This window comes from Octopus bimaculoides, chromosome 2 (genome assembly GCF_046866305.1).
Source record: "Octopus bimaculoides isolate indiv1 chromosome 2, ASM4686630v1, whole genome shotgun sequence".
Classification (NCBI taxonomy): domain Eukaryota; kingdom Metazoa; phylum Mollusca; class Cephalopoda; order Octopoda; family Octopodidae; genus Octopus; species Octopus bimaculoides.
Window position 1 is genome coordinate 70,766,890 of NC_142929.1, and position 26,150 is coordinate 70,793,039.

The window sequence follows — 26,150 nt, forward strand, 5'->3', positions numbered from 1 at the left end:
TCGACCTCAGTGGAATTTGAACTTAGAACAGAACAACATGAAATGTCACTAAGTATTTTTGCCTAGCATGCTAACAATTCTGCCAGTTCACTGCCTAAAAAATAATAATGGTTTCAAATTTTAGTTCAAGGCCAGCAATTTTTAGAAGAAGGGATATAAGTTGATTACATCAGCCCCAGTATTTGACTGGTACTTTATTTTACTGACCCTAAAAGAATGAAAGGCAAAATCAACCTTGGCAACAGAGCATGAAGAAATACTGCAAGTCATATTTCCAAAGCTCTAATGATTCTGCAAGCTCATCAACTTAATAATTATAATACTGGCTCATATGCCATAATAGAATTATAACAGTAAATTAGAAACACTATTTCTACAAAAAAAATTCTTTAATGAAACAGAAACAAGCACAGTTGTTGGGGAAAAAGAGAAACAAAAACTTACATTGGTTTTTTCTTGAATTTGTTGGCTCTTGGAGACAAGACAACAACAGGATCATCGTCATCATCATCATCATCTTCGTCACTGCTTAGATGTTTCTTCACACGTTGATAAGATACAGTTTGCACTTTCTTCGAAGGAATCGGATCTGTGAGATAAAAAATAAATAGATATTGAGTCACTAAAAAAATTAGCTGAAGTGTGAATATTTTAAATATTGACATACTATGAAGGGAAAGTACTTCAGTCATTATCTTCTCAAATATATTAAATTTACAATAATGCTATGCATGAACAGTGAAGTATGCTCCCTTGCTCCTTTATCAAACTAATATTCATTAACAAATGGCAGTATAAAAATGCTGTCACCATTATCAACCAATAATTGTCATTGTTGTCTTGCATAGGTTAAATGAAATTCATTGAAGCAGGTCGTCTACAGCAGGAGGAAATTCAAAGAAAAAGAAGCCCATCATATTGTGTGTTTGTGTGTGTGCGTGTGCACATGCACATGCACACTTGTGTCTCCTTGTCTTGACATTATGAGATAATTGTAAACAAGTGTCACTGACATACAAGCAGTGTCATTCATTTCTAATATTCTATCAAAAAGTTTGGGCATGGGGAAATATTGCTTGGAAGCAAGTGAGGTTTGGTGACCAGTTTGGATATCCAACTGTTGCAAATCTACTTCAATAAATTCCATTTGAACCATGCAAACATAGAAAAGTGGATGTTAAAGGAATAATGATAATGGTTTAGGTATATGCTGATAAGTTTTAAAATACTCAAATATGAATACACAAACATGAAACCAAAAGATTAAACACTGTTTTGAAATACTAGAAGTGGAGAATATATTTAATAAACAATAACAGCAACAACTCACCAGTGCTGTCCATATGCTCGTGTAAAATGGACAAATCCAGTGGTGGAACCATTGTTTTACGATTGTTGTTAGGAGAATAACAAGGAGAATGTTTCTCATCACGCTCGCACATGTCATCATTTTCTTCATCCCGGTTCTGACTGCTAAGATGCATATCTAAGAAACCGATACGCGATTTAGGGTGTTTAGCAGCACTGTCTGTGTTCTCATCCTCTTCACAAGATGATGAGGAAGTACTGGAAATATCTGCAGTGTTCGCTGATACCATTTCCACAAGATGAGGGTGCTTTGGGTTATATTGTACAGCATTGCAATTGTTATCTGCCGTCGAGGTGCCCATGTGTGTACGGACAGATCCCCGTATGTAGGATGTGTGCTCAGGCATTGTAGAAGAAGATTTGCTACAGTCCAGCTTAAAATAGGGTTTGTTCTGATTCTGACACCGTGTGCTACTTGAAGGACTAGAAGTTGATGACTTATGAGTCTGAAAGAAAGAAAAGAAAAATTTGATCATCATTTAGTCTTTATTTAAAATGTTCAATAAGAACTGTAAATTAGACTAAATGATTATTTATAAAGTTAAAATTGACAAATTAAAATATCTTTACAAGTTTCTTGCTTAGTTTCTAACTTGAATAATAATTTCCAAAATATTTAAAAATTTTGTTATCATATTTCAGTTTAACATTTTAACGTTCAGATTACTCTGTCAAGTGTAATGCGTATTTATTCTCATTGTTTTGAATTAATCATGCATTATCTCATAGCTTCGAGATATCAATGATGTGATTGTTTATTGTTAGCATGACATTGTAGAGTGGGTGTGAGAGGTCAGACATGACTGATTTGAACATAAAACAGGTAGAATATTTGGGCTGGATATGATCAGTTTAAATACTAAAGAGTTAAAAAAAAAACACAGCTTTTGTTTCAATCAATTTCAAAAATAATTTAGTAGAATAACTCAGTTAGTGTCTGGAGCATAAACTTTATGAAATTTCAACAGTTTTAATTTAGTTCACTTCAAATTATGAAGTTTCTGTCATATAATCAGAGGCAATCTCAGGTGGTTTGGTATCAAAATGTTTAACAAAAAAATATATGGATTGTGTTTCACCCAATTTCTATAAGACGGTAGATCATTAGTAAAATATCCAGTGAGAAATATAAATATTATTGACATGATTTTGAATCTTAATTCTGTTAATTCAGTTACCTCCTATAGAACTTCTGTACAATTTGTATGGGATAATAGGTGGTCAATGTTAGGTCCTAGGCAAGAAGATCAAGCACCATATCCTTAGTTATTTTGACTACAAGACCAAAGTATGTATGGTTATAAGAAAATAGAATAAATCTATTGAAAAAAAAAATGGTGTCTTTTGTCATGAACCAAAGAATATTTTAGGCCTTTTTTTTTTCCTCTAATGATTTTGTCTCAAGGTTTGAGGCCACTGTAGTATAAGGGACTACAAAGAAGGAACGGAGTGGGGTCCTACAAATTCAAAAACTGTCAACAGAAAGCTTATGAAATGACTATCATAGGCCAAAAAAATACAATACAATGATAATGAGTTCCGGAGAAATATTATGAGGAAAGAAGCTACCTGAATAAAAAGACTTATGACTGAGGGGAAGCACAACAGAGAAATGATACATCTGAAGCAAGTGAGATGTTTCAAGATTTTGACAGAGGCTTACTAGACCAGAAAGTTCATCAGAGCAATGACCAGTACAAATGACACAGTCAATTTATTAATATTTGAGAATTAATGCTTAAGAAATTTTTATAGGCTAAAACAACAATTATGAGATACATAGAGAGAGAAGGGTGGTGGTGATTGGCAAGGGGATGATAATGACTTTATGTTTCAATTATTTTTATAGTTGTGTCAGTTATGCTAAAATCTAGAGAGATAGAAAGTGAATCTAAAGAAAAATATAAAGGGGATGTAATGGCCTCAAAAGAATTAACTTGAACGAAATAATTAAATTACATGAACGAATGAACAAAAAAATATTAGATTGCAAAGAAATTTAAATCCTAAAATGTTTAATTAAATAATTCAATGTCTCACCAAGGAAATTTACTTCACAATAAATAAATAAGTACACACACACACATGATTAAACAGACCCCTAAGAGACTGGTGTTGATCTATGTAAGCAAGACTTGTATTAAAAAAAAACAAAAAAAAACAATGGAAAGAGTACAGTGAACTTGCTGAAGGGAGTGAAAAATCCAGTGTTTTGAACAGAGTCCTTTTTCAGGGAAATGTTGACAGAAGACAAAAGAGAAATTAAGTAGAGTTTAAGATTGTCTAAGTTAGAAAAAACAGTCTGCTTTTTGACTTCAGTTGTTGACAAGTTCTGTAATAATACCGTTCATACATAGTGTGAACATTTGTTTAAAAGCAAACATGCTGAATTTTTACTTACATGATGGTCAACAGACAATGGATGTTTGAGTAAACCAGACTGAGGCAGCAAGATATTATCCATGGTTGAGGACTCAAACTTGTGACAAATTGCATCAGAGTCAGGATCAGCCCAACTTAAAAGAATGAAAAACAGATTTCCAATTATTGCCATTATATGAAATTTCCTAATAAAAATAGTGTAATGCAATATTGCACAGCACTAATACCATTTAAAAGTAGTAAAAATAATTAAGTTAATTTTGCTTATTCGATTGATAAGAGTTGATAAACTGGGAAACATTTTATTTATACTGACAACGACATAAGCAAAATTATTAGATAAGCACCAACAGTAGTAACAATATAAAACTATGGAAGACTATAAGGAGGATAAATCAAATTTTTTTAATCCTATTTTACATACAAACATTTACAGTTTTCACTTTGTAAATTAAATCTGTAATGTACATATGTATTTCAACTTAATTAAAATCCCAACAATTGGTAATTCAATTATACAATGTTATGCCACTAAATTCAATTAAAGTGCTGCTACACAGCAGCTAAAGCTGCTAGATATAGTTACCAGACATCCCTCAAATCACTCTCTATTGACTTAAAAAAAAAGAGGGAACAAAACACCAATGTCATTCTGGATTCTCTTAAAAAACAGGATGGTCACAGTTAGAATATCTCTGAACATAGCTTTGACAAATTAAGGCTGACCTGGGACAAAAAGACAACAGCAGGTATCTTTCTATACCTTCTGCTCCTCTGAATTATCAAGTTACATACAACCTCCATTGAAGCCCACTTGATGCGCCCTCTTTCCCTCCATTCATCTCCACCTTGTTTCCACCTACTCCAAATCCTGTGTTTGGTGCACCAAACACTCCCTGCTCCCAATTGTCCTTGCTTGAAACTAAAGCTCCCTGCTAGAACCCACTCTCTACACAGGTTTTAAACTGAAATATAAATCTTCAAATGTTCAAACAAAATATCAAGCTCATCAAAGTCATCACTTTGGTGAGGAAGCGGGTTCTACAAGGTGACAGGCACCGCCCCTCCTTGTCTCATTTGAAATATCTTTATAGTAATATCAAGAACAATTGGACACCTGCTATTTGCTTTAAAATAAAATTAAAATTCAAGAAACATCAACAAACCATTTTGAATTTATCTCAAAGCTAGACAAAACAACATTACATAATAATTAAGCAGCAATAATTTCTTGAAACATGTAGTTAAAAATAAAAAAATGGCTTACCATTCAATAGTTCCATGCCGAGGACTGTAATGTGGTTGTTGAGTTTCATTTATGTTTTTCATTTGGTTAGCCACAGTTGAATGCTGTAGAGGTCGTCTACTTTTAGGGCTCACAATATCTTCTCCCTGGAAATATATTTTGTTTAGTTTAATAAAGGATATAATATGGGATAGCTTTCAGTCAAACATGGCATCCTATCTAATACTCAAGTAATTGCACTAATCTACCACTGTGGACAGGTGTTTTATTTAATTAACTCCAAAAGGAGAGAAGGCAAAATTGACTTCAGAGCATTGGATCATGGAATGCTGGAATAAATGTAGCAAGACATCCTGTCCAACACTCTAAAGACTGCTTTTCAAATGAAAAATTATTCACCTCAACTTGCTTTTGAAATCATGTAACATTTTGTCCAGTGATATCCCTATTTCCTCTAATAAATTAATAAATATTAATCAATGTTACATCTCTCTCTATATATATATATGTTGGTACGGCTGTTTCTGTATATGTGGAAAGTGTTATGACACATCCTTTTGATATACACACACACACATCCCTTATGTTGTGGATACCTCAGGTTATGTGATTTCCAGCTTACAGAAATTGAAAAGTATGACTATTGATTTCAGGATACAGTCTGTAATTTCGCTCTTACAGAATTTCGTATTGCATAGTTTTAAATTGTTAACAATTTAAGATTATACTTTCTTCTTAGCTCAATGGCCACTTGCATTTTATTTAAAATCAAAGTATATAGTTAACAGTTTGAAAAACCATCATCACATTACACACCCACAGATGTACATATATTGTACATAATGTGTGTGTGTGTGTGTGTGTGTGTGAATGTATTTATATATATGTGTGTGTTTATTTATATATATATATATATATATATGTATATATATATATATATATAAAGATTATACAGATAAGTCACAGCTAAAGTAAATATACTGATTACAATATTTTAAACTTGAAGGAAACTAATTCCTAAATGAAAAATAAGAAAGAAAGAAAGAAAGAAAGAAGAAAAGAAAAAAGAAAGAAAGAAATTAAGTAAGGAAGGAAGGAGAGAGGGAGGGAGGAAAGAAAGACAGAAAGAAGACAGAAAGGATGAAAGAAAGAAAAAGAAAGAAAGAAAAAGAAAGAAAGAAAGAAAAATAATTATAAATTAAAAAAACAATTTTAATCATATATAATTGTTGTGTAGAATTCAAATACATGCCAGTCAGTACATATTTCAAAGAAACAAGCTAAGTCAGTTTCTTGGTAAATTTGTATGAACTTGTGGAACATACTACAGCTTCCTAGTAATTTAACCAAGTTAAAGGATTATGTATGTAACTATTGAAAAATTCAACAATAATAGGTAAATTGAGTATATGATTAGAGCAGATGAAGATGGAGACTGAAGCATTCTAAAGATTGTGATTTTCCAAAACCTAACAAGTGAGGTTAACCATCAAAAATCAAATTATCATCATTAAGAATAAAGAAATTTGCTAGATACTGAAAATTTTCACTGAAATTATTTTATGTAAATAATTTGGCATATGTATAATTGCTTGTTTAACACATAATGAAAGAAGTGATTTGCTTTCAAAAATAAATAGAAATAATGTGTTTGCATGTGTTCTCTATCGTTCAATTTTATTCATTTACAATTTGAAGATTCATAAAAATTGAACATTTGCACGCAATTTTTAGTGCAGTTCTTCTTCAAACAATATTCAATCAACTGTAATGTCAGTATGGTAATTATTTTCAAGATAGAGCAAAACAAAATAATATTCCTGGCTTAACCTTTTAGCATTTAAACTGACCATATCAGACCCAAAAATTCTGTTTTATGTCCAAACTGCCAGATCTGGCATTGTAAAAATAAATAATCACATCATAGAAATCTCATAGCTATGAGATAATGTATGACTAATTCAAAACAATGTAGGTAAATAAGCATTACATTTAACAGAGTAATCTGTTAAATGTAATGAGAAAAAAATGATGGTGGCTGGTTTTGAATTTGCAACAAAAATTCAATATTACAACCTTTCAATGAAACAATTGTTTCTAAATTTGTCTTTAATATGATAAATTCCTTATAAATTAACTTTTGATTTTTTTTAATTGTAAGTCTGTATACTCCATGGTAAACTTAGACATTGATGAATACATTGTTACTGAATTACTTTTTACAAACACACTGATGTATACAGTAACAATTAACTTCTACCATTCAACCTCTAAAGAGAACTTGATTCATATGAGAGCAAGACATTACTCAAATATGGAAGAGCAACTCTATTTTTGAAGTGCATAAAGATGGAAAGGATAATATAAGAAAATAAAGGTTCCACACAGAGACAGGACAGAAATACCAAGATAGTGTGTATGCCTGTATGTGTATGTGTGTGTGTGAATATATAACAGTAATAGGTTAGAGAGCGATAAATAAAACAACTTACCTGTATTCCAATACTGGAACCACTGATTTCATTTGCTGTTCTGGTGCATTTGGTTTTCTGGCGCTTTGGATCAATAACTGATGACTTGTTTAAATCGAAAGCATGGTCAGGACTCCTGGATAGTAACAAGTAATAATTTTTTTTTACCTTTTGACTTATTTTTTTTTTAATAATTTTGAATGTCAAAAATAAGAGCATCTGTATTTATAGCAATAATTCAGAATTGAAAATGTCAGTGTACATTTACAGAAAATTAGTTTAAGAGCCAAAAAAACAAAAAACAAAATAGAAAAAAAAATTTCTATCGATCCAGACCATTTCCACCAAGATTTTCAAGTATTCAATGTAAATGTTGTTATGAATGACAAGCAAATAACAAAACCTGTTGCTTTTTTTTTTTTTCTTTTTTTTTTTTTTTTTTTCAAAATTTCATAGTGAATGAATAACTTTTTTTCATAGATGGTTTGCTTTTTTTAAATAAAATATATTTATAAAATATATTTGTACACATATATACTTAAATAGAGTCTATATTTAAACTGCCTTACTTTTGAATAAGAAATCAATTTTTCTTTCTTTTTTTTTTTTCCTTCATTTAAAAATTAATTGGAGCACATGTTTTTAGAATTAAAACAAGACATCACTCATTAGACAAATTCAACTTATCATAGAAAAACCTAGCTACTAGTGTGTATAAAAGTAAAATTTCCAGAGCAGATAAAGAAACTAACAGATGCATTCTAAATTCATAATCACATAAAATGCAGCATTTTGCAACTAATTGTTATACACCTGGGCACAAAGTATCCAAATACTAGGTTGATAGTACTGACTAACTTTCTCTCTTTGAAATTGCTGGCCTTGTGCCAAAATTTGAAATGATTATTATTCTTTCAAAGCAGGGAGCTGGCAAATCGTTAGCAAGCTGGGCAAAATGCATAGCAGCATTTCGTCCATCTTTACATTCTGAGTTTAAAATCCGCCAAGGTAGACTTTGCCTTTCATCTTTTCATGGTCAATAAATTAAGTACCGATGAAACACTGGGGATGATGTAATCAATCGGCCCCCTCCTATAAAATTTCAGGCCTTGTACCTTTAGTAGAAAGGATTATTATCATTATTAAGGAGATGAGCTGGCAGAATCATTAGCACATCAGGCAACATGCTTAGTGGCATTTAATCCATCTTTATGTTCCAAGTTCAAATGCTGCTGAGGTTGATTTTCCCTTTCATCCTTACAAGGTTGATACAATAAGTACCAAACCACTGCCACCACCACCACCATCATTATCAAGGTGGTGAGCTGGCAGAGCTGTTAGCACACCAGACAACATGCTTAGCAGCATTTCATTCTGAGTTCAAATTTTGCCAACATTGACTTTGCCTTTCATCCTTTTAGGGTCACTGAAATAAGTACCAGTTGAGCAATGGAGTTAATTATATCAACTTATGCATCTCCCCCAAAATTGGTGGCCTTGTGCCAAAATTTGAAACCATTACTATTATTATTCAGGGCAGCAAACTGGCAGAAGTGTTACTGCACTGGTCAGTGGCATTTCTTCCGACTTTACATTCAAAATTTAGATGCTGCCAAGGTCAACACTGCCTTTCATACTTTCAGGGTCGATAAAATTAGCACCAGCAGAACACTGGGGTTGATGTAGTCGACTTCCTCTCCCCTTACCTTGCATCTAAACCTGAAACCATTATTATTATTATTATTATTATTATTATTATTATTATGATAGAGTGAGAGAGCAACACATGCCATCAAAGTGACACTGGGGTACAAGTATACGAAGCCCAATATACACATCATGATTATCCATCTGATAAGGGTACACCAGGCACATGCATCACAACCACATATGCACGACATGATCTTATATCAAGATAAACAGCACATGACCTTGCAGGTAGGGCCCAGTTAAAATTTTCTTCAAGTCAAGGAGCCCATCCTACTCAAAAGATCCCTGAATAAGGACTGTTTAAGGATGTTGAACGAAACAACCATGTTTCCAGAGGTGAATTATTCAAACTCCAAAGAATTCCTCTCAAAACATGGCTATGATGCTTCCCCACTACTTCTGCTCATGATCAGAAATGCACATATTGTCAGCTACTAAGAGACATGCTTAACTGATTAAGGTAAAAAAACTAACAAGCAAATCTGTGATATTAAGCAGAATCTTTGCTGTAGCACATCTTCTACACCAAGACAAAACATGCACATGATAACACTTCCAACCAGTTAAGATCAGAAACCATGAGAACCAGTGCCTGGTATTGCATCAGGGCATTTATTATTACCACCACCTTAATGAAGGCAGAAGTATTGTTTTCAGTCATGTTTGTTTGTTTGTCTGTGGACAAAATATCTCAAGAACCACAGGATGGATTTGGATGAAACTTTCAGGGATGTTTAGCCTCATGACTGGCACAAACTGATTAGATTTGGGGTTCAATCCGGTACCGGACAAGGTTTCTGGATTATTTTTCCGTTTATTTTACTTAATATTTGAGAGCAGTCAAGTTCATTTCAGATATTCTTATTTTTAAAATTATCTCCAGCTAACTGTTGAGAGGACGTTGGTGTTGCCTTGGTGGAGGTTTGCACTCTCTGAGTGCTCTTATTTATAATAATAATTATTATTATTCAACATTTGATAGTTTCAGGCAAATTTCTACTGCATCACTTGCTACACCTCTATCTTACTAAGGTGTGTGCAGCATTGTGTGTTCTTTTTCATTGTTGGAAGAGTGCAAACTTTTCCCAGTATTGTATTGCATCAGTTTGTTTTGTTATGGAGTTTGGTTGCAGTCTTTTGTTGTATTAGTGTTTGTATTGTGTGTTGTGTGTGTAATGTAAGCTGTTCTTCATTTGAGTATTTGGCCTGCAGTGTTCATTTTGTGAGGGTCGTTTATTTTACTGGATATTTATTGTATAGGGTGTGCCTTGTGTTTGCAGGTTGTTTTATTTGGATTGTACTATTAAATTGATTGTGTCTTGCATAGGATGTGGGCTGTTCCTAGGAGGGCTATTTTTTGGAGAATGTGTAGTGTGTTGTTATTACTAGTACTACTACTACTTTGTGAAACTAAATATCATTATCTCTTCTAAGTTCTATGTCATTAAAATAAATCAAACAACTTATATTTCTGACAGCTAAAGTTAAAATTTAATACCATATCATATAAAAAATTACTCAATTCAAAAAAACACTAGTTAAAGCAATTGAACTGCAAGTAATTTACTGAGAGAAAAATTAGAACTACTCAAACACAAAAGATAAAAGTGGGCTATTCTAAAAAGGAACTTACTTTCTCTCAGTTTTCTTCACATCAAGAACTCTTCCACTGCTGCTTGAGTTTGAATCTGAAATTCAAGACGACAAAAGAAATAAGGTGAAAGATTATCTATAGAGGTCTTATAATTGTTCATCACCACCACTACCACCAGCATTAAAAAATGTCAGTTAAAATGTAATATATAACCCCGTTTAACCCTTTAGCATTCAGATTACTCTGTCAAACATAATGCCTGTTTATTCACATTGTTTTGAATTAATCAGGCATGGCTATGTGGTAAGAAGCTTGCTTCCCAACCACATGGTTCCGGATTCAGTCCTACTGTCTGGCACTTTGGGCAAGTGTCTTTTACTATAGCCTCAGGCCAACCAAAGCCTTGTGAATGGATTTGGTAGATGTAAAGAAAGAAGCACAGCATGCACACATGTGTGTGTGTGTGTCTTTGCATCAGTGTTTGTTCCCCTGCCACCGCTTAACAACTGGCATTGGTGTGTTTGGGCTCCCCATAACTTAGTGATTTGGCAAAAGAGACCGATAGAATAAGTACCAGACTTTAAAAAAAAAGCACTATGGTTGAGTCTAATGACTGAAACAAGTAAAAGAATAAAAGAATATCCTTTGGCTTTGAGATTTCAATGACGTGATTACCTAATTTTAGAAAGATTTTGTCGGGTAGATGTGAGAGGCTGAATCTGGCCAGTTTTTAACATAAAGCAGGTTGAATATTTGAGCCAGATATGGCTGGTTTAAATGCTAAAGGGTTAATATAATAATAATATGAATTGGTGGATGGATGGCGATTACATTAGATGTATCCCTTTTGATACCACTCAGATCAAGACCACCTCTGGTTCTATACAAACTTCCTGTTTTAAAGGAACAATCTTTTTAAACCATTGGTTCTGAAGAGGGTTGCAATGAAGACAATAATGCAAAATGTGGCAACAGAGGAGTATCCAGGAGTCATGACTTGGATGCAGCCTGGTCCCCTGAGAGGGCTGGAACGCTTGCATGAAGAAGTCTTCTGTTATCCAGCTCTCTCAGGAATTTCTTACAACCCTAAGCAAATGTTAGTTGAACATTCTCCAGGTTAAAATACCAGTCTAATATATGTAAAATTTCCAATAGATTCAATACCTATCCATCACATCTCAGTGGGTTGTAATATGAAAAAGTGGTTATCTCACAACCACTTAACAATAGTGAATCAAAATCTAAACACTAGCTTCATAATGGCTGGTGGTTATGTTCTACAATAAAACACCTGAGGCAAATATGAGAAGATATAGTCTTACACTCAGTATTTCTTATTTTGTTTTGGTCACTGGACAGCTGCCATGCTGGGGCACCACTTTGAACAGTTCAGTTGAACAAATCAACCCCAGTACTAATGTGCTTTTATGTCTATCAGTCTCTTTTGCCAAAATGCTAAGTTTAAGGGATGTAAACAATCCTACAATGGCCATTAAGTGGAGGGGATAGCAAACACAGACACATATGCACAGTGAGATATATATATATATATATATATATATATATATATATATATATGTATGTATGTATTATATACTCGCATACACACAAACAGGCTTCCACACAGTTGCCATCTACCAAATTCACTCAAAGTGCATTAGTTAGCCCAAGGCTATATAGTAGAAGACACTTGCCCAAGGTACTGCACTATGAGATGGAATCTAAAACCATATGGTTGCAAAGCAAGTTTCTTAACCACACAGTTATATCTAAAGAATTTAGTGAAGTAACTTTGTCGTTATTAAGCTGGTGTTTGAAACACAAATTGACACAAGATTTTGATGTTAGTTTTTTTTAAATTTAGATCACTTGAAAACATTAATTAATTTAGAATCATGATACTAAATTTTTCATTATTTTAATGACTGAAAGACAGGTAGTATATTTCAGCAGAAATATATAACAAATGGGTTTAAATTAAAATCTATCAAGATTCCATGTTAAATCTGTTCTAAATACCAGTTTAATAATGAAATTAATTGAAATATGTATTTTCAACATCAATATGGTAACAAATGGGTTAAGTCACTAATTATCACTGAATAGTTTAATATTCACAGAATCTCATGTAATGTGAATGACACATTGCATTTAGTCAGGTACATCATAATCTCATTATAAAATCTGTCTATACATTTGTTCATGCTTAATGTTCAAATGGAAACATAGAAAACTATGAACATACTACAAAAAAAAAAAAAAGAATTGTTGCTGTAGTAACATATTAAATTACATTAATGTTTTTTACTCCAGTTTTACAACAAAAGAAAAAAAATGCAAAGAACTAAACTGTATTGCATTGGAAACTGATGAGTATGCTTAAACGACATGAAAAAATAAATATTTAGCTATATTATTTCAGTGAATTTCAGTAGCTTCATGTGACAGAGCTTAATACAAATATTTCTAAACATCAAACCACTTCTATTGCACAAAGGTGAAAAAAGCAACAATGGTTCCATTATCCTCTTCTTCATTATCATTGACATTTGTTTTCCATGCTGGCATGGGTTGGACAGTTTGACAAGTTCTGACAAGCCAAAGAGCTGTGTCAGGCCCCAGTGTCAGCTTTCAAATGGTTTCTACAACTGGATGTGTCTTCTAACTCTGACCATTTTACAATGTGTATTGGGTCTCTGTTCTTTTTATGACACTGGCAACAGTAAAGTTGCTGAGTAACTTGCATGACAAAGTAAAGAAAGGAAAAGGGAAAAGCTTTCTTCAGTTAAGTGGGACATGTATTTGAGAGGTGGGGCAATGGCTTTGTACCAGGTTGAAGGCTAAAGTACGATACAGGGACAGAACAGGTATGTCCCTATAGAGTAAATATGAGTACATGGCTACTTCATATTATGTGAAGGTGGGTAAGTGTAGCTGAGAAGATAAAAACAGTGGTGACAGTCCGTGAGTGTTCTCTCAAGGTAAAAGAAGGCTAGTATAAGGGAGAATATAAACTGTGGATCGAGAAGAAAGGAAAGGGCAAGTAATTTCGTAACTGTTTGTAAGCTAAGACAAAGATGTAGGGAAAATTAAACAATAGATATATTATATACAAATTGATCCCTTGTTTGTAGTTGCAATGCCTGAGTCAAACAACTAACTATTAAAAGAGTGTGCTTTTTATGTTTTCTTTTTTCCTTGTTATTTAGAGTTATTTCACACAATCATTGTATTATATGAACAACTGTATGACTGAAATTTGTAACACATAGCTATGCAAAACATTTATTTTTGCATCACTCCATTACCATATTACTATACATACACACCTATATACATAAACACATGCATATACATATGCACATATATATATATTGGGTCATCCTATAAATAAAGCAGTTTTTTCAAATGCATGAACTAAAAGTCAGAGGGGGACAGGATAAACTACCTGCATCAACTTGCTATAGAAGCAGGTAGTAATTTTACCTTGTGCTTATTCTTACTCCAAGTTTTGAAGAGTGCAGTTCAAGTTTAGCAGTTATTTTTTCAAAGATATAAAGGAAATGACAAAGGAGCATATTCTGCATATTTTGCAACACAACAGAAAGGCAACAATGCAACAGAAAGTGCAAGGAATATTAATGCAGTCTATGAGGATCGGACAATAAGCGTAAGCCAGTGTCGACAGTGGTTCCAGAAATTCCGAGCTGGAAACTACAGCCCAGAAGATGAGCCACATTCTGGAAGATCTGCAGAGCTCAATGAGGATGTCCTGCAAACCCTGGTGGAACAAAATCCCACCATAGCTGTTAACAAACTAGCAAAGAAGCTTCAATTTGGTCATTCAACCATTCATCGACACCTGTGTGCTATCGGAAAAGTCAGCAAATTAGGTCAATGGGTTCCTCATAAACTTTCCGAGTCTAATCGCGTGCAGAGAGTGAACATGTGCTCTTCTTTGCTGTCATACCTCACGAATGAACCTTTTTTGGACTGAATAGTGATTGGTGACAAGAAATGAGTTCTCTATAAAAATATCAAGCACCAAAGACAGTGGGTAGGGAAAGGAGAAACACTGGCATCCCAGACTAAAGAAGGTCTTCACCCACATAAGGTGGTGTTGTCTGTTTGGTGGAATATGAAAGGTTTAGTCCACTTTGAACTTTTAAACCTAAACCAAATGATAACAAAGGAGATCTACTGTGAGCAGCTTGTGCAGCCTAAGTCAGTGGTAGAAGAAAAATGACCATCTTTGGTTTTAAGACAAAAGGTATTCTTCCATCAGGATAATGCTTGGCCACATACAGCAAGGATGACATTCCAAAGGCTGGAGCAGTTCGAATGGGAAATATGCCCCACCCACCATATTTATCAGACATTGCCCCATCTGATTATCATTTATTCCGCAGTCTTCAAACTCATTTGGACAGAAAATATATAAATTCTGTAGACAAGGTCAGAACAGTACTGTAGAAGTATTTTTCAACACAGACAAGTGAATTTTGGAACAGGGGCCTTGCAAGTCTACCAGAAAAATGGAAAAGCATTGTAGAAAATGAAGGAGAGTATATTTTAGATTAAAAAAGAACTTTCTTTATCTTAATTTTGAAAAATAAAAGAAGTATAAAAACCTGCATTATTTATGGGATGACCCAATATATATATATAGACACACACACACACACACACACACACACACACACACACACACACACAGTCCAACTCAAACTAGCATGAAAAATGGACATTAAATGATGATGATGCCAATACAGACAAATGCACACATTTTATTTATATAGTTATTTATATTTATACGTAGACACACAGATATATATATAAACACACATACACACAGAAAAGAAAACACAAGAGGATTTGTGTGTGTGTGTGTGTGTGTGTGTGTGTGTGTGTGTGTATCTGTATGTACAAGTGTGTGTGGTGATTGAATGGTGCAAAAATAAACATTGCTATAACTCTGTGTATGTGTGTTTATGTGTGTGTGTGTGTGTGTGTGTGTTTTGAGCGTGGCCGTTACCAGTACTACCTGACTGGCTCCCGTAGGATTTTCGAGCGAGATCGTTGCCAGTGCCCCTGGACTGGCTTGTGCGGGTGGCACATAAAAGACACCATTTCGAGCGTGGCCGTTTTCGTGCGGGTGACACGTAAAAGCACCCACTACACTCTCTGAGTGGTTGGCGTTAGGAAGGGCATCCAGCTGTAGAAACTCTGCCAAATTAGACTGGAGCCTGGTGTTGCCATCCGGTTTCACCAGTCCTCAGTCAAATCGTCCAACCCATGCTAGCATGGAAAGCGGACGTTAAACGATGATGATGATGATGATATATATATATATACGCTCCAGCATTTTTCAATGCATATTAGATGAATTGAACACAATATAATATCCCTCAATGACTACAAAAAAGCACATCAGTAAAGCTTTTGATTCCATTTCTCATTATTCATTCAATATATAGCTTTTGATGCCATTTCTCACTACCAATTCAATGTGTACACACAAAAACACACTCTCGTGTGTGTGTGTGTGTGTACTTTAAATTTCCCCTTCAAATAAAAAAAAACAACAACTTTTTGTGAAAACACTAAATGATAGCTATTCAACTAGCACTAAGGTTATCATGTCTGGCTATTAAGTTACAGCTACACCATTCAAATCTATGGCTTCTCAAACAAAATCAGTTATACAATGGTCTGTGCTATCAACAGTCTTCTTCAACCTCTGCACGTACAATGCCAGAACTCAATACACACACACACACACACACAATAACATCTTACAGCAAACAGGACACAGCTGCACACCAAATCTAAACATTGTTAAACATTAACCTAACACACATATACATATGGCAAAATCTTAAGCATCACCTACAATACAACAGAGTATAATGCCAAAAATGAAAAGATGAAACATGATGAGCAACCACCAGTACAACTTATGGACAAAATAACAAAAAACACAGTGTTATTTCACAAACAGTACTTCTAGTTTATCCTTGACTCACCTTGTCAAACATTTTGTCAAAAAAAAAAAAAACAATAAATTTCAAACTATTTATAACAATGGGTCTGCACATGGCAAGTCGCACATTCATACATACATACACACACCAAGACTTAGATAACAAAACCAAAGAACTGAGATGTACAGGTGTAACTTATGACCACAATCTGTTTAAAACTATTCTTTTACTTGTTTCAGTCATCTGACTGTGGCCATGAAGAGTTTTAGTTGAACAAATTGACCCCAGGGCTTATTTCTTTTTGCAAGCCTAACACTTATCTTAGCTTCTTTTGCCAAACCACTAAGTTACAGGGACATAAGCACACCTACACTGGTTGTCAAGCGATGGTGGAGGGACACACAGGCACAGACACAAACACACACATACATATATATATGTGCATATATATACAACGGGCTTCTTTCAGTTTCTTTCTACCAAATCCACTCACAAGGCTGTGGTCGGGTCATGGCTATAGTAGAAGACACTTGCCCAAGGCGTCACACTGTGGGACTGGATCCAGAACCATGTGATTGGAAAGCAAGCTTCTTACCACACAGCCATGCTTATGCCTATGCAGACTTTTCTAAACTTAGCCTATCACAGAAAAAAAAAGAAAAAAACATTCAAACAGTAAATCACAAAGACAAGATACTTCTAAATTCATCCTCTCTCTTTTCTGTTTTCCTTCAGATATTAGGGTTATCATACAGCCTTAGCCTTACAAGTTACACTAGTGCTGATGCCATGGAAAAAAGCATTCAGTACATGCTGTAAAATAGGTGACATTACAAAGGGTGTTCAACCATAGAAATAACACCAAAGCAAACACTAAAGCATGTCTGCAACCCATGCCAGCATGGAAGCCAGACATTAAATGGTGATGATGGTGATTACCTCCCCAGCTGATTCTCATCAAGAATTACAGATCAACAGCTACAAACTGTATGCAGAACATCAGTTTAACCTCCCACCTCCACCCCAAATATTAATCCTTTGTGAACCATGGTGGGGAGGAGGAAGGAGGTCAATGTTGGTAGTAGTTTCTGTGGGAATAAGCATTTGAAAGATAAACTCTCTCCATAAAAAAAAAAAATCCAAGTGGCTAAAAAAAAATATCTTTGCAATAAATCTGGTGCAACAGGTTTTCTTGTGCACCAGTCAAAATTCATTATACCAATGGTCACTGCTACTACCAAAAGAACAACTTGAAAACATAAAAATCAAACAGGATAGTGAATTGAATAGAAGAATATTAAGACTGTCGAAATAATTCTTCCACAATCAAACACGGTTTATATGACAATAAATATAAATATATATATATGTACACACACATATATATATATATATTATATATATATATATATATATATATATATATATATATATATATGATATATAAGGTTGATTCACATTAAATGTAGCATTTTGGATTATTTATTATTTCAGTCATTTAAACACTCAATTAATCTTGACTCTTTTTCTTTCTAAACAATATTGGTATACAAAATTCGTACCCACAGACCTTACGAAAATGATAACAACCAAACTATGTTGAGTGATTTTCTTGTATGAGTACAAACTGGGTCACTCTGCTGCAGAAGCTCTACGGAATATTAAGCGGGACTTTGGTAATGGTTTTGTTGACATCAGAACTGTTCAGAGATGGTTCTAAAGATCTCATTCAGGAGATGATAGCCTTGAAAATGAATCAAGGGGGAGGCCAAAATCAGTTACTTGGCATGATGGATTAAATGCTTTGGTTGAACAAAATCCAAGAACAACGGTCCAAAAACTTTCATCACAACTCCAAGCATCTCGCACAACTGTTTCTTGAAACTTGGAAAAAATTGGAAAAGTCAAGAAAATGGATAGGTTTGTTCCACAACTGAATACGATTCAAGAAAACAGGCACCTCGAAGTGTGCTTTGTATTGCTTTCTTGACTGGAAAAAGAACCATTTTTGCATCAAATCATGTGATGAGAAATGGATACTCTTTGACAACAGTAGGAGAACAGGACAGTGATTAGATGTAGGAGAACCACCTAAATACTACCCAAAACCACCATTGCACCCTAAAGAGTAGGTGGTCTGCGAAGGGGGTTATTCATTATTCATTTTCGCAACAAGGAAAAACAGTAACAGCAACATTGTATTGCCAAGTAATTGTGTGCATGAGAATTTGAAAAAGAAGCAACCCAGACTAGTGAACAGAGATGACTCAATTTTGCTCCACAACAATACACATCCCTACACTTTGCAAGATATGGTCCAAAATTTGCAAAGCCTGAATTATGAGATTTTACATCTTCCCTATTCCCCTGATATCTCTCTTACTGATTATCACTTATTTAAGCATTTTGAGCTTTTCATATGCAATAAAACATTCTTAAATAGAAAAGAGGTAACTGAAGCATTCAGACAGTTTATCACAGCAAAAGATGAATTTTTTTTTAAAGATGGAATATATGACTTAGAGAAACATTGGGTTGGATAAAGGTCATAAATGGACATGGACTATAATATAATTAAATAAATCAGTTCTCTAACACTTCTGAAACATTTTATTATTACCTTTCAAATATGACATTTCATGTGTGACAACCTAATACACATATTATGTAATAGTTGTAAACAAGTGTTATCATAATACAGTAGTGTCTTTCATTTTCAATCTTCCATGAAAACATGTTCAACCATGGGTAAATATCATCTTACAAGCAAACAGGAGAAAGTTGGTAATAGGAAGGGTATCTAGCCATAGAAAATTTGCCTTAACAAGTCCAATTTATGCCAGCATGGAAAAGTGAGCATTAAAATAATGATGGCAATTGTATATATATATTTTATTTACATAATTATATAATTGAATGCCACGCATCCATTTCCAAGTAAGTTTATCTATATATATATATAAAATTGCCATCATCATCCTTTAATTCACTTCTCCATGCTGATATCTTATGGCTGGATGCCCTTCCTGTTGCCAATCTTCACCTGCTTCCAAGCAAGATGATATTTTCCTATAGCTACATAAGTTTTCACAGAAGACTGGAAGCAAACAACTTTGCTCATGTGCTGATGAGGCTCATTTACAACCACCACATGATGTCTAGACAAGAGTACATGCAAATATATGCACACACATATGTACATATATGATAGGCTTCTTCCATTCACTAAACCCACTCACAAGGCTTTTGTTGACCCAAAACTATAAAAGAAGACACTTGTTGAAGCTGCCATGCAGTGGAACTGAACCGAAGATAACATAGTTGATAAACAAACTTCTTTAACCACACAGCCACACACACACTTTGTTGACAGCCAGGTAAAAGAAAAAATATATAGTCAGCAGTTCAGTGTTATTGTTATAAACAGATAAACAAGTTATATTATGAAAGAAATTGAACAACAATTTGGCAACAGATTAACATTCCATGGCAAAGTATAATTGTCTTAAGTACATTAGATTTATCTGGATTTATTCCAAGAGAAACAAATTTAAAGGAATAAAAAAAAAAAGTTGGTCCAAGAGAAATAGTTAATTCTAACTATCCTAACACAACAGACAAATACCATTATTGAAACTTGTTCTGGAGGAATTACGAAAATTAACCTTCACAATAAACAAAGGAATATTATCAGAAAAACAAACAAATAGTTTTGGTGTGATAGTTGATTCCAAAATGACCAAATACAAATCTAAAAGAAAAACACTGGCAAACAACCAACTGTTTTTCTAAGTAATAACTTTGCAAAAATTTATTGATATCATCAATATGTTTGGTCTATTTCTCCATGTCGTTATGTTTTTACAGTAATTAGCTTTCTTTCAACTTGTCCCGATTCTCTCAGTATTCTTTCATCTTGGCTTTTAGTTACCATCAACTAAGGTGGACACCATATTAGTCTTTTTATGTTCTTTCGTTCTATTTTTTTTTCTTCAAACAACAATATGATCCTTTTATCTTGTTTTATCTTATTAACTCATATATATTCAAATATATTCATTGTTTAAAGCTTAGCATTCAACACATGAGAGACTTTGTATAAGTCAATTAGGTGTTGCAGACGTAACTGTGTAGTAAAGAAATTTGCTTTCAGTTCCACAAGTTTAGGCTCAGGCCCATTGTGTGGTACTTTGTGCAACAATCTTCTGCTATAGCACTCAGCTGACCAAAGCCTTGTGAATGGATTTAGCAAATGGAAACTGAAAGAAGCCTGTTATGTAAATTCACACACACACATGCACACACACAGAGGCAGGTGTTGTGTGTGTTTGTCTCCTTGTTTTGACATTATGTGTGTACCTGTTTATGTCTTCTTGTCCTGACATCTAGCGATAGTTGTAGATGAGTATCACTGTCAAACAAGCAGTGTCCATTCCCACTCTACCATAAAAACATGTGAAGCTTGAGATAAATATTACCTTGTTTGGAAACAAGTGAGGGAGAGCAGCAGAAAGAATTTTCACCTGAACCATGCAAGCATGATGACAAAGATTCTCCTTTTATAAACCAATATATAAATCTCAGACAATATAATATTTAAAAATCTATGTTAAGATACCCTACTCACACAATGAAATGTCATTGTGGCTATAGATGTACTCATTAAATATTGAAGACAATCTTAAAGGGTTTTTTTTTCCCCAGTCTGTCAAGCAACTTTTTCCTCGAATGTTAGTTACAAATATCCAGATGTTTAAACAGTTACTACCAGCACAGGCATGGTTGTGTGGTTAAAAAGCTCATTTTGCAATCATGTGGTTTCAGGTTCAGCCTCACTGCACAGCACCTTAGGCAAATATCTGCTGAAGCCCTGGGTTGACCAAAGCCTTGTAAACGAACTTCGAAGATGGAAATTGTATGGAAGCCCACTGTGCTTTTGTGTGTGTGTGTGTGTATGTTTGTTTATGAGTGTCTATGTTTGTCACCTCCCCCCCCACACACACACACCATTTAACTATTGTTGATTTGTTTACATCCCTGTAGCTTAGTGCTTCAGCAATAGAGACCAATAGAATAAGTACCAGAATTATAAATGAGTGCTTGGGTCAATTTGTTTGGCTAAAACTCTTCAAGGAAGCACTCCAGCATGGTTGCTGTCCAATGATTCATACGAGTAAAAGATTAAAGATAAAACTGCTTTTCTTTTTTGTTTTTGTTTTTGTTTTTCTTCCTCCCTGAACTCGTCTGAGAATGTTTAGAATGCAGCTTTTTAACCCTTTAGCATTTAAACTGGCCATATTCAACCAAAATATTCTACCTGCTTTATATTCCAAATGGCCAAATCTGGTTTCTCACACCTACCCTACAATGTCATTTAAAAAAATCAACAGTTGCCTCATCAAAATCTCATAGCTACAAGATAATACATGATTACTACAAAAGAATGTGAAGAAGTACGTATTACTTTTGACAGAACAATGTGAATGCTAAAGGGTTAATAACTACAGATGCAGAAAGCAAATTCTGAAAGTGTAAGACCCAGTGTGGAAAAAAAAAAAATTATGAAATAGTGTAAAGGAAATATAAACGTACTTCTCTCTTGCTTCATATCTCCAGTCTGATAACCTCCAAAAACATGTTCTACAATAGCTTCTCTGATAGTTTTCTCCACAATGCTGGAAAAGATAAAAATTGGAGATATAAGAAAAAAAAATTGAATACCTAATTTTTAAAACTAATCAAGACCAGTTTTCTTGTAAGGTATGTTGCTCCCGTTTTAGTGGGTAGGATACGAAACTAGACATTTGCAGAGTTTGCAGGGCAAATGGAAAAAAATGCATTCGAAATTTTCTAAATACACATTCACTCCAAATATTGGGTCCCGCTATCACAGAGGATCCCTTGTGATGAAAGCACATCCTTAACATAGTTAAGACTGCATCCTAATGACACCCTTCTCTGTAGGGACAAAAAATACCTTACAGCCCCACTCCAGTAACTATTGACACTCTACAAAACTCTGGTAGCACTCATAATGGAACATTGCTTTTATATATGGGATGGTGTTGCTGCTGTACACACAGACATTCTAAACCACATCTCAAAAGGGGTTACCTGACTAATTGGCATAAAGTTACTCACAGACAGACCCCGGCTTCTGACCAACAGGTGTGCTGTCTTTCTCTTTCTGCCTTCTCCACTGCTACTATAAAAAATTTTTTTCATATAAACAGAAATTGTGGGACAATATGCTACCAAAATATGCTACCAAATATGCTACCAAAATAAATAGGAATTCTTAAAGTTTAAAGAACTTTTTAGTTTAAAATAGAATGTCATTGTTTCTACTTACAGATCCTGCAAACCCATGCAGATATAGAAAAAACAGACATGATGATGACAACAGTTCTAAATTATTATTTGATGAAAAAACTCAGCTTATTTTGCTGGGTATGATGGAAAGTGTCAGCTGTCCACAGCAAGCAGACTTACGTGACATTTGCTTACTGGTCATGCTTCAAGAACCCTGCAAAGAATTCTTGCAGTTCCAAACAATGCCAATTTGTTTTTATTATTATTATTATTATTATTATTATTATTATTATTATTATTATTATTAAGGCAGTGAGCTGGCAGAATTGTTACCATGCCAGGCAAAATGCTTAGTGGCATTTCGTCTGTCTTCACATTCCGAGTTCAAATTCCACTGAGGTCAACTTTGCCTTTCATCCTTCTGGAATTGATAAAATCAGTGTCAGTTGAACACTGGGGTCGTTGTAATTGACTAATCCCTTCCCCCAAAATTGCTGCCCCTGTGGCAAAATTTGAAACCATTATTATTATTATTGTGCTTTTTCTTTCACTTTTGTTTCCATTTCTTGCTGAGTTTCTTCCTGACACCTGTTGCTGTTGATTTGACTCAGGTTCGTTCTTATTCCTAATAGAATTTATGTGGGTAGTGGGTTACTACCTGTAACCTTAGGCTTCCACAAGCTTTCAATAGTCTTTCAAGTGCTTAAAACCTGCCTCATAATCTTTCCTGTCCCTAAGAGGCAAACTTTCTGTAGAAGCTCTACAGGACATTCTATTCCAACCTCCTTCAACCATTTGTCTTTACTCACAGTTCCCAATGCACCAATTATTACAGGCAAAACCTTCAGTTTTCATACTTCAAATTCTTGCAATTGTAATCAACTCACACCCTCCCCTGAAATTGTTGGCCTTGTGCCAAACTTTGACATTATTATTATTATTATTATTATTATTAAAAAGCAGTGAGCTGGCAATATCATTAGCACATCAGACAAAATGCTTAGTAGAATTTATTCCAACTCAGTCAGAGTTCAAATTCCACCAAGATCAACATTCATCCTTTCAGGGTCAATGAAATAATTACTAGTTGAACATTGGGGTCACTGTAATCAACTACCCACCTTCCCCAAATGTTTCAAGCCTTGTACCTATAGTAGAAAAGATTATTATTATTATTAAATGGTAGAATCAGTAGAACACTGGACAAAATGCCTTGAGATATTTTGTTGTCCTACTTTACATCACAATAATCATTATCACTTTATATCCACTTTCCATGCTGGCATGGGTTGGACAGATCAACAAAGTCCAAGTTGCTTCCCACTAGGAGCTACAGCTCCCAAAGACTAGCAGCTCATACATGTGTCATTTGGCCTGGTTTCTACAGTTAGATACCCTTCCTAATGCCAAACACTAATCCCACCAAGATCAACTCTTTGTAGAGTTGATCTTGGTAGAATTAATATTTGGGGTACCAGATTTGGTAAAATAATAGCAGTCAAGTACTATTATAATCAACTTTATACCTTTCATTGTATTTCTGGCCCTGTGCTATGTTAGAAATCATTGTTTACTCACTGCACTAATTAAATTTCTGTTGGTGATGTAATATACTAATCATATGCAAATCAGTTCCTGCAGCCACTTCCTATTGGCTAGTAAAAATAGAATGTGCATACTATATGATATAAAATGTAGAGAATTCTGCAAAGTACTCCACTGTCAAAAACAAGTTAACTTGATTCTTGTATCTGAAGTGCACTTACACAGTACTGTATATACTTGATTTCCATGCAGTAAGGGTTAAAGATGGTGAAGTGATGGAAATGGTAGAGAGATGAATTCCAATATTTAGCATGAAAGTAAATGAGTTCCCAGACCAACCACCCACACCATCACTGTTTGTCTTAGTTCTCCAGATCACAACAGAGGGTTTTAAGACTGACTATCCTTAGGAACTCCTGTATGTGGCCATTGACCTTAGTAATTCTTATGGCTGAATCAGACAATAATTAGGGAAGGAATTTTAAATGTGAATGCAACACCTAAAATTAAAAGTAAACCTAGCAAAGATAAATGTTCTAGTTTGCAACAAAGAAGGCAGGACACAATGTCACCTGGAAATAGCCTTGCTCAATATGCAAACACAAAATAAATAACAATTTCAAAGTTTTGTATCCAATGTAAATTATAGGTATACAGCAGACATTTAGTGGGATTACAAGAAGGGCTTTATACTTAGTAGATACAAAAGAGTAGTTAACAATAAGAACATACATGAGAAACTCCTTCAAATAACTAGAAAGTTCCTTTGAAATAGTTGACAGGGGACCTAATCAATAGTGGAGGCAAGTATTCTGAAAGAATAACAGCCAGAGCAAGAATGACATAGAGAAAAGGTTAAGGGAGCAAATTACCCAGCTGGCAATAAGGGGATTCTCTATCTATATGTATATGATGCTTGTATGTGAAATGCAATATTGCACAACTGTGAAATGTGGGCAATGAATGCAAAGGATAGGTAGAGGCTTTGCTGGATGCATAACGTGTAAATTTACGATGAAGTACAAATGAGCTGAGAGAAAAAAATGTCAGGTATAATAGGAATCAGATGTGGTGTGTAAGAGAAAAGACAGCTTTGCTGCTGTGTATGTCATGTTATTTTTGGTGTTTTTTTTTTCTCCAGCAAGATGCCCTTCTTCCTATTAGCCAAACACTTTACAGCATGAAATTCTTGCATTTTGTGTCACCAGCACTAGACAAGTTTTCCCCTACCCAACGAAACTAAATAGCCCCAGCTACTCTACGATGTGATTAAGATTAAATTATATTTTTCAAAATTCCAACTACCTACCAAGCAGATACAGAAAAAAAATGTATCAAATTATATGTTAATCTTTAAACACAAAACAACAATTTACTGTCAAGATGTTTTCAATACTAAGTAAATGCATAAAATACTACAATAATATATCAGATTCTTTTAGATTTTACCAATCATCATCATTGTTTTAAAGTCCACTTTGTCATGCTTGCAGGAGTCAAATGGAGTTCACTAAAGCAGATTTTCTGCAGTCACATGC

At 34.3% G+C, this 26,150-nt stretch overlaps 1 protein-coding gene across 13 annotated transcripts in view; it reads right to left on the reverse strand.

Annotated features, from left to right (window-relative positions):
• Positions 1–26,150, reverse strand: part of LOC106875929 (protein FAM13A) — a 288,030-nt gene that overhangs the window by 71,814 nt on the left and 190,066 nt on the right. For all 13 annotated transcript variants that reach the window (XM_089346973.1, XM_052978233.2, XM_089346968.1 and 10 more), the window contains 7 exons: positions 22,348–22,430; positions 10,811–10,865; positions 7,489–7,603; positions 5,018–5,142; positions 3,770–3,884; positions 1,331–1,814; positions 445–589 (listed from right to left, as the gene is read on the reverse strand). In XM_089346973.1, coding sequence (XP_089203099.1) covers positions 445–589; positions 1,331–1,814; positions 3,770–3,884; positions 5,018–5,142; positions 7,489–7,603; positions 10,811–10,865; positions 22,348–22,430 — 1,122 coding nt within the window. The remainder of the gene's footprint in view (positions 1–444; positions 590–1,330; positions 1,815–3,769; positions 3,885–5,017; positions 5,143–7,488; positions 7,604–10,810; positions 10,866–22,347; positions 22,431–26,150) is intronic.